This window comes from Mobula hypostoma, chromosome 24 (genome assembly GCF_963921235.1).
Source record: "Mobula hypostoma chromosome 24, sMobHyp1.1, whole genome shotgun sequence".
Lineage (NCBI taxonomy): Eukaryota > Metazoa > Chordata > Chondrichthyes > Myliobatiformes > Myliobatidae > Mobula > Mobula hypostoma.
The window spans coordinates 42407752-42418303 of NC_086120.1; the positions used below are offsets into that span (position 1 = coordinate 42407752).

Genomic DNA, 10552 nt, shown 5'->3' on the forward strand with positions numbered 1-10552 from the left:
AAATGAGCTTTCCTGGTATCTCAGGGCTGGGTGTGTCTGCATCTGCACGCCCCCCCCCCGCTGCCCCTGACACGTTTCTACCAGCTGTCCCGCACCCCTCCCGCGGCACTCCAACCTCGCCATTCCCAACATCCTTTGCTCCCAGCAGATTTACAAACTCGCTCTGCGCTCCCTCCACATTGACAAATACAGTACTGCCCAAAAGTCCTAGGCACCCCAGCTATATATGTGCCTAAGACTTTTGCACAGTACTGTATGTCGTGAAGTTTGTTCATTTGCAGCAGCAGTACCGTGCAATACATAAAAATACTATAAATTATAATAAGTAGAAATATATACTTCAAAAGTAAATTAAATCAGTAGTGCAAGAAGAGAGTAAAAACATGCACTCACACAAATCTATACAATTCATTTGATCTACAAAGGAAATACCCTATCAAGTTTCCTCACATCTCAAACTCAATCAAGAATATCCCCAAAACAGCAGTTACACTTTATCGGCTGGATAATAGCATGCAGGTCTGTACAGTCATAAATTTTAGTTCAATTACATCATTTATTCTTACATTAGCCAATCCTTTTTGAACCAAACATTCATTCTTGGCACCACACCATTAATTATATTAACTGATGTTAACCAATCTGCTTGTCCATTATGCTCTCGAGCAGGGGTTCCCACCCTTTTTTATGCCGTGGATCTCCACCATTTACCGAAGGGTCCATGGACTCCAGGATAGAGGAAAAAATAAGCAGAGTGGAGGTACAGAGACATGACTCATTGTCACTGATCTCAGTGTCTGACGAATGAGAAGGACACCACAGAGGTTCTGGCACAGGCAAACACGAAGCAGGCACTAACGTTTTTAGAAGCGCGGTTCTCTTCCGATAACTCTGTAAACAAACATATCGAAATAGATGCTGTCTACGAACCCCTAAGAGCCAAAGCAACGCAAGCCAATAGAATTCAAAGGGGAACTTAAGGGGTAGCCAATCAGGACCAAGGCAAGCAAGCGGTGATCTATATAAACGCGAGCACTCCCAGAGAGAACAGCAACAACTGCGCGCTGACAATGTCACCCTGACTGGTGAGACGCCTGCAAGCTAATTACCAAGTTCAGCGAATACCATAACATCAAATGCCTCAACCCAAGCAACCAATATTCACCACCATCCTAATCAGACAGATACTCACCGAGTCATTACTTAGGATTATACGCAAATCTAATAAAGCAGTGGTCCCCGACCACCGGGCCGCAAAGCATGTGCTACCGGGCTGCGAGGAAACGATATGACTTGGCGAGATGAGTCAGCTGCACCTTTCCTCATTCCCTGTCACGCTCACTGTTGAACTTGAACACGCACCACCACCCCCCCACCCCGTCAGCTGGTCCGCAAGAATATCGTCAATATTAAACCGGTCCGCAGTGCAAAAAAGGTTGGGGACCCCTGTAAAGTATAATTCTTCGGAAGTAAATCTGTTGTATTTCTTTGAATGTTTTTCTCAACTAAAAGTGAAGGCAAACAGGAAGAGAATGCACCTGTAGACAATACCCAACAAAGTATTTAATCCCCTGTGTGACAATTTAATATTTCAGCCCGTGCACATGATACACTCAGTGGCCACTCTATTAGGTACACCTGTACATCTGCTTGTTAATGCAAATATCTAATCAGCCAATCAAATGGCAGCAATTCTTGGCATAAAAGCATGCAGACATGGTCAAGAGGTTCAGTTGTTGTTCAGAACAGGGAAGAAATGTGATCTAAATTACTTTGACTGTGGAATAATTGTTGGTGCCAGATGGGGTGGTTTGAGATCTCAATCTACTGATCTGGGATTTTCACACACAACAGTCTCTAGAGTTTACAAGTAATGGTGCATGAAACAAAAAACATCCAGTGGGCGGCTGTTCTATGGGTGAAAACACCTTGTTAACGAGAGAGGTCAGAGGAGAATGGCCCAGACTGGTTCAAGCTGACGGGAAGGTGACAGTAACACAAATAACCACACGTTACAACAGTGGTGTGCAGAAAAGCATCTCTGAATGCACAACGCATTGGACCATGAAGTGGATGAGCGACACCAGCAGAAGGCCACAAACATACACTCAGTAATCACGTTATTAGATGCAGGAGGTACTGAGTAAAGTGGCCACAGGGTGTAGGTTGTGTGATTGATGAAAGTTAGGTTTCTGGTGTCACCTTCTGCGTTTTTGTCCTTTGAAATAACCACACCAACTTTGAGATAAGCAAACGGTTCGAAAGTTTTTTTTTAAACTTGAGAAATGTTAGTTGCAAAGTTTACACTGTCAAGTATAAAATAATAACACAACAAAATTGACTGGCCCTTTGTCAACACTGAAAGAGATTATGGAGGAGAAGGGGAAGGCAGATGTAAAGCAGCTTAAACTCTTCTAGGCTAATTTTTGTCGCAGTGTTAGTATTAAAGTACTAGAAGTCTATTTCTGCTTATAGAGTTTTTACTGTAATTATGACTTTTACTAAAATACTTCTGTCAGAGCAAATTATATCTTGCTGATTTTTTAAAATCAGGTAAGCTTTCAATATTATGCTTAGAACCAAGATATGTGGTGGGTACATCTGACCTGCCAAGGTGAGAAACAAATAATTAGCATAAAACCACAAACACAAGAAAATCTGCAGATGCTAGAAATCCAAAGCAACACACACACACACACAAAGTGCTGGAGAGGATGCTTCCAGTAGTGGGAGAGTCCAGGACCAGAGGGAACAGCCTCAGAATACAAGGACATCCCTTTAGAACAGAGATGAGGAGGAATTTCTTTAGGCTGAGGGTAGTGAATTCATTGCCCCAGACGGCTATGGAGGCCATCATCAGGTGTATTTAAAGTGGAGTTTGACAGGTTCTGATTTGTCAGGACATCAAAGGTTATGGGGAGAAGGCAGGAGAATGGAGTTGAGAGGGAAAATAAATCAGCTGTGATCAAATGGCTGTGAGACTCGATGGTGGAAAGGCCTAATTCTGGTCCAGATGAAGGGTCTCGATAGAAAGAGTTGACTTGTTATTCCTTCCCATAGATGCTGCCTGGCCTGCCGAGTTCCTCCAGTATTTTGTGTGTGCTACCTCCCATAAAATATTGCAAGATGGTTAATTGTCATTGTCAATGTCAGCCAGATCGTTTCACACACATTAGCGTCCCAAGCTGGCTTACGGACAGCAGCTGGCAGCTTCTTGGGCAGTTAAATTATTAACATCCAACATATATGGCTGCTTAGAAGCTGACAATTGTTCAGGATAAAGTAAAAGCCATTGAAGGTCTTGGTAAACCTCAAACCTTATGAAGAGTTTTGTGTTACAATGTGTGCTTTTTTTTAGCTAATTCAGTGCAATCTCTTTGAAACAGTATCAACCAACTCTGAATATGTACATTTTCATGGAACTTCAGTTGGAAAACGAATGGAGCAGAGAGAGAGAGAGAGAGAGATAAGGACAGAATGACGTAGGTCCAAGCCAACAGAATTAAAATAACAAAATAGCAAAATTGTCTCACAACCAGTGAGCAAACGATTCCACTGAACCTAATAAATGTTGAAGTTCAAAGTAAATTTATTATCAAAGTACAGATATGTCACCATATACAACCCTGAGCTTCATTTTCTTGTGGGCATACTCAGTATATCGGAGAATCAATGTAAGATTGCACCCAAAAAGACAGGCAAACAACCATCATGCAAAAGACAACAAACTGTGGAATACAAAAGAAAAAAGAAATAATAATAATAAATAAATAAATAAGCAATAAATATCAAAAACACCAGTCCTTCAAAGTGAGTTCATAGGTTGTGGGACAGAGACAGGGCAAGTGAAGTTGAATGAAGTTATCCCTACTGGTTCAAGAGCCTGATGGTCGAGGGGTAATAACTGTTCCTGAACCTGGTGGTGTGAGTCCTGAGTCTCCTGTGCCTTCTTTCTGATAGCAACAGCAGGAAGGCAGCATGTCCTGGGTGGTGGGGGTCCCTGATGATGGATGCTGCTTTCCTGCTACAGCGCTCCATATTGACGTGCTCAATGGTGGGGAGGGCTTTACCCGTGGTGTTCTGGTATCCACCATGTCTTGTAACAAAAACCCAATGCAAATCATATCAGGCAGATACTAGAAATCAAAGGAAAAAGCAGCAAGCACTGGAAGTACTGAGCAGATCAGGTACTATCACCTTATCTAAGAAAAGATGTGCTGACATTGGACAGGGTCCAGAGGAGGTTCACAAGAATCATCCCAGGAATGTATGAAGAGCGTTTGATGGATCTCGGGCCTGTACTCACAGGAGTTTAGAAGAATGAAGGGGGAATCTCATTGAAACCTATCAAGTATTCAAAGGCCTAGAATGGGCCTTTGAGAATGATGTTTCCTATAGTGGTGGAGTCTAGGATAAAAGGCACAGCCTCAGAACAGAACAACATTCCTTAAGAACAGATATTTCTTCAGCCAGATGGTGGTGCATCTGTGGAATTCATTGCCGCAGACAGTTGTGGAGCCAAGTCATTGGGGATAGTTAAAGCCCAGGTTGATAGGCCCAAATTGATTAGTAAGGGCCTCAAAGGTTACAAGGAGAGGGCAGGAGAAGTTGGTTGAGAGGGATAATAAATCAGCAAGGATGGAATGATGGAACAGACTCGATGGGCCAGATGGCTCCTGTATCTTATGGTCTTATCTGCATAATGGTTAATATTTTGGGCCAATGACTTTCCACTGGAGAGCTATCAAGCATATCCCTATATTGAATGCACCAATGTCCATTTTAAAACTCTTTGGATAACCATGAAGCTTTTAACATTGTCTCCTTTCCAAACTGTAGGCACTGACCCCAGTTTTGATGGCTCATTGTTACTTAACCTAAGATGATGTAACCAAGCAGAGAGAGAGAGAGATTGACGTTAAAACCTCACCAGTTCATCGGGCTCAAAACCACGACTGATAGGTTCACTCACATCCACTCAGGCAAAGGACAGCTGCAGATCATTCTTCTAATTTATCTTATGTTTTAAGTTACAGTTTCAGCTTTGTTTGCTTATTGTAATGCATGCTGCATACTTTTGATGTTCATACTTCTGCCAGTTGACAGCTGTGGTATCATTTTCCACATTTCCACAGATGTCATGTTGCAATGACCTACTGACAGCTTCACTTTTCCTGTTTTCAAAAGCAATGTGAAATGTTCTAGACTTCAAAACTATATGACACAGAGTCAGACCGTCCAAATATCTGCCATCGGTGTGAATCCAAAGTTCAAATTAAATTTATGATCAAAGTATGTATGTGTCATCTGCACCATGGATGGTCCCAAGCCCAGCTGTGAAAGGAAGAGGTTGGACAAGGAGCCAGCAACCCCATCCTGTAAAAATCCAGAAACGCCAACAGAAGCTGCTAAGACCTCATTCTAGAAAGAATTAGGATCAGTCCTGCTGAAGGGCTTCAGCCTGAAATGTTGACTGTACTCTTTTCCATAGATGCTGCCTGGCCTGCTGAGTTCCTCCAGCATTTTGTGTGTGTGTTGCTCGGAATTCCAGCATCTGCAGATTTTCTCTTGTTTGTTCTTTGCCTAGAAGATAGGCTGCACCTGAGAACAGCTTGAAGGATTGGCTCAGAACAGAGGGCTCTGGCAAGCTGCTGGGGGCGGACTATGCCACAGCAGGGCTGATGGGCTTTAGTAGGTGAGTGAAAAAGTCTTAGGTGCACACACACACACACACACACACACACACACACATATGGCTCGGCGGCCTAAAACCTTTGCATGGTACTGTATTTGTCAACGTGGAGCAGTAAGCAAGTTTGTAATTCTGGTGGGTGCACAGGATGTTGGGGACAGAGATGGTAGAGGGGGAACAGGTGGCAGAGGAGTAGTGACAGGGGCAGGGGTGGGGCAGGTGCAGACTCACCCAGTCCTGAGACACCAGGCAAGGTGATTTGATTCCAAACAATTTGTTTATTGATCATTACAGAATGTCTGTCTGGTGCTTCCTGCTCCTCTCCCCATCTCTCTGCCCCTTCAGTCTACAATGGAGACCCAGATCAGAATCAGGTTTATCATCACTCACATATGTCATGAAATTTGTTTTTTTTGGTGGCAGCAGCACAGTGCAATACATAAAATTACTACAGTCACCAAAAACACAGTATGTCACCATACACTGCCCTGCGATTCAATTTCTTGCAGACTTTCACAGTCCATACAAAGAAATGTATCGGATTTGATGAAAAAACTACGCAGAGACAAACAAAAAAATTGTGCAAGTACCAAAATAAATAAATACACAGATAGACAGACAGATGAATAACTAGTACTGAGAACATGGACTGTAGAGTCCTTGAAAGTGAGTCCATAGGCTGTGGAGTCAGTTCAGTGTTGAGGTGAGTGAAGTTCTCCACGCTGGTTCAGGGGCCTGATGGTTGAAGGGTAATAACTGTTCCTGAACATGGCAGTGTGGAATTCAAGGCTCCTGTACCTCCTCCCTGATGGCAGCAGCGAGAAGAGAGCCTGACCTGGATGGTGGTGTGGGGTCCTCAAATCTGACATGGGTTTTCAATTCCCACCTGCTGACTCTGAGTATTGCTGCCGTTTAGCTCGTCACCAGTGACCCATCTCAGAGTCACAGGCAGCTGACTCCACAAACAGGCAGACGTACACTCAAAAAGAAAGTCTGATACCACAGGACGTGAAAGAAAATGTAATTCATACTGCAGTTGTTCCTAAGGCCAAATTTTGCTGGAAAAATTTCGTATACATTTTTTAAAAAATGAGAGATTCTTCAGATGCTGGAAATCCAGAGTAACACACACAAAATACTAAAGGAGCTCAGCAGGTCAGGCAGCGTCTATGGAGAGGAATAAGTCGACGTTTTGGGCCGACACCCTTCACTGGGAATGCAAAGGAACAGAGTGGAAGTCAGAATAAGGCAACGGGAGGAGGGGAAGAAATACAAGCTGGAAGGTGATAGGTGAGACCAGGTGAGGGGGTAGGTGGGTGGGTGGGGAGGAATGGAACTGGCACACTCTCCTCTCCTACCAGATTCCTCCTTCTTCAACAGTGTACAGCTTCCACCCATCAGCTCCCAATTTCAGACTTCACCCACCTACCTCCTCCCTCACCTGGCTTCACCTATAACCTGCCAACACATATTTAACTACTTTTTCTTTGTGATTTCAAGATAAGGAAATAGTTGTGACAGCCACATTTCCTTAAATAGTGTTGACTGTGCCTATGTGTAAGATGTTTTATCAAACTTGCTCTGCTCAACAGATCTCACTTCCTGTGTGGTGAAGCACCTTGCTATCACAAGCCACATGCTAATATCAAGACTTTGCCATGCTTTAAAAATATGATGTAGTCCTTGAGACAGCTCAAGACCACCCCATTAAACCTGAGTAACATCACGGGATTGCGAAGGATTACATAAGGTAAGCAGAAATAAGTCATTCAGGGCAACGTGCATCTGCCAGATCAATGCTCCACAGGTGCCTCCTCCCATCCTCCTCACCTCTGCCTAGAATGGGCCACTCTTCCATTCCCCTGTAGAGGCTTGATCAACCCCCGCTTGGATACATCACATCCATCAATGATTCTCCACGCCCATGAGCTCTACACTTAAGTCCCCCTTTGGGTAAAATTATTCCTGTGCTGGATTTCTTGGGAACTGGAGGGCTACGCAGGAGGGATGGGTTAGATTGATCTTGGAGTAGGTTAAAGGGTCAGCACAACATTGTGGGCTGAAGGGTCTGTAGTGTAACGTCCTGTGTTCTAGCTATCTTATTTTGAGGAGTCTGTGTTCTCTTCTCTTCCAGAAGTGGAAATATCCTCACTGCAACAACTCTTAACAAAACTGCCTTCCCAAGAGAACTAGTCAATGCAGCTAATGCTAAGAGTGTGACTGACAAGCTTCGCTCAAAGCAAACCCACAGTACTTCTGAGGTTGCATCTTTGATGAAACTACACCCAACCAAATTCAGCACAACTGTAAAAAAACAAGGCCTTACAAACTTCATCTGAAATGACTAAAACTTTAGGCAATTCACTATCTTACAGTCAAAGATAGACAAGTGATTGACAGATGACACACTCTCACACTACAAACTCCAGGCTTACAAACTTCTTGTGAAATTAATAAAACCTTAGACAATATTTCATTCACAATCTTAAAACCTAAGATAGACAGATGACAGTCTTTCACACAATAAATTCCACACTTGTCTTCTTACATTTTCATGAATTTATATGTTGCATACTATATATTACATATTAAGCATTATATATTATATACTATCTATTATACAGTGTGTGTGTATGTATATATATACATACACACACACACACACACACACACACACACACACATACAGTATATGTGGGTGCTGGTGTATCAACTTAAAGACATAAATGGAAACAATATGAAGTTTCTATTTTAATATACACATTAAATTAGTGAATTATTTATTTATTGAGAAACGGTGTGGAATAGGGCCTTCTGGCCTGCCAGCCGCGCATCCCAGCAATCCCTTGATTTAATCCGAGCTTAATCACGGGATAATTAACAGTGACCAACTATCCTTCGAACCGGTGGGTCTTTGGACTGTGGGAGGAAACTAGGCACACGAAGGAAACCCACGCGGTCACGGGAAGAACGTACAAATTCCTTACAGACAACGGTGGGAATCGAACCTGTGTTGCTGATACTGTAAAGCACCGGGCTCGCAAGAAAATCAATCCCGGGGTTGTATATGACGACATATATGTACTTTGATAATAAATTTGCTTTGAACTTTGTATCTTATTCAGTGCGTTATAATTCAAAAATGTCAATTTTGATAAAAATAAACAAGAATTGCCGAAACCCACAACAGATCAGGCGGCATCTGTGGAAAGCTAGTCCCCAGGCCTAGATCTGGGAGCATTTCTTGTTATCGAACCAACTTTTCAACTAGCTTTTTTTCCCAACTAGTTAGCCCACCGTCTACACGTGTGCATTTTAAAGCCTCTGTCCAGCTTTGCAAATCGCTGCTAAATGCAAAATAAAACGTCTATTTAAAGAACGACGACATGACTCGCTATCACCGGTCTCTTTGAGGTAGGGACAACGTTGACCTGCCAGGGTCACACGCCGATGTGCCTTTAGCCGAATACACTGTTTAACGCATCAGTAGGTAGAAGCGGCTTAAAATTGAATATGTTGATTGTACAATTGACTGCTACCGGAAAAAAAACGGACTCCCGGAAGGGATGTTTACACACTTCGTAGTAGAATTGTGTCAGTAGTCGGAACTGTGAACAAACCAGGCCACGGATGCTAAACTATTGCAAAACCTTTTCCCCAAGTAAAAGTGCACGATAATTAATATAAACATTAGACGCTCTGGAGATGCTGGAAATCCAGAGTAACACGCACAAAATGCTGGAGGAACTCAACAAGTCAGGCAGCGTCTATGGAGAGGAATACAGAGTCGACGTTTCGGGCCAAGACCCTTTATCAGGACACGATAATATCCCAGCAATGCTGTCCATTTGAGATTATCGCACACCCATCCATCGGTTCACCGCCAACATCTATTACCAAGAATTAAGCAAGAATGAAAATGTTACTAAACTCTCTGAATAAAGAGTTTAACTTCCCAAGTTCCTTCTACCTACCGTGAGCCATACCTTTGGGCGGTTGGGTAGTGCATCCAGACCCGCTTTTGACCTTGCTTTCTTGCCCCTCAGTGCTATGGTGTAGGGACTGTAACTCGTTTTCCCAGCGCTCCTCTTGTTCAGCATCCTTCTCCCAAACCTGCCCCCACCCCCCGCATACAAGCTCACAGGTCGAAAAACTCAACGTCTTGCCTAACGTGGCATTACTTTTCTTTCTGTAACTTAAGAGTGGAGAGGGCACAGCCAAATTCGTCAATTCTTTGCTTTCCACGCAACCTCGCCCTGTCAGCCAAAATTGCAAGTGCGGAGGATTTTGCAATCAACCCAGAGATCATTTGAATACATTCGGGTGAAGTAGGGAGGATGCTTGCGACTTACAGATGTGCAGTGCGACACGGGACTTCCTGTTCTGTTTTTCATAGATATTGAAGGCGTTTTGATCAATTCCCTTTTCTTCCGAGAAAACATTTTTTCTTCCCCTGCCTCTTACGCGCCCGTATCTGTTGCTGCCTCCTTCTCTTCCAGGACGGTCCGATGTGGAGGACACCCTTCTCTCCCCGGCGACCAGTTGCTGTTAGAAACTTGCCTCCCTGGCTTCAGTCCATGAAATCTTCGCGGTTGAGTCGCGCTGCGTTAAAACCGCAGCAGCGCAGAGAGCCCAGCGCGCTGGTGACAGTCAAGCACATTCCGTTACTTTGTTCTCCACTCGCGGGGTGGCCCATGTGACACTCATCCGCTTGTCTCATTGGCTTCGAAACGGTAACATACACCTCTGCTTGTAATATTTCCATATGTTACTCCACCTAGAGTGTTCTGCATTACCTACCTGCGGCTCGCCGGGCTGGCTTTACAGTATCTCCAGCCTGGCGTGCTATCTTGCTTACTC

General features: G+C 43.7%; 1 protein-coding gene across 4 annotated transcripts in view; it reads right to left on the bottom strand.

Annotated features, from left to right (window-relative positions):
- The window catches only part of LOC134337411 (rho GTPase-activating protein 45-like), a 197917-nt gene extending 187568 nt beyond the window's left edge, over window positions 1-10349 (bottom strand). Inside the window, exon 1 of one of the 4 annotated variants that reach the window (XM_063032386.1) lies at window positions 10045-10349. In XM_063032386.1, the coding sequence (XP_062888456.1) occupies window positions 10045-10134 (90 nt within the window). In that variant the 5' untranslated portion in view covers window positions 10135-10349. Of the gene's footprint in view, window positions 1-9666; window positions 9997-10044 lie in introns of those variants that run through there. The other 3 variants (XM_063032385.1, XM_063032383.1, XM_063032384.1) reach the window with 3 other exon arrangements.
- Window positions 10350-10552: the final 203 nt, after the last annotated feature.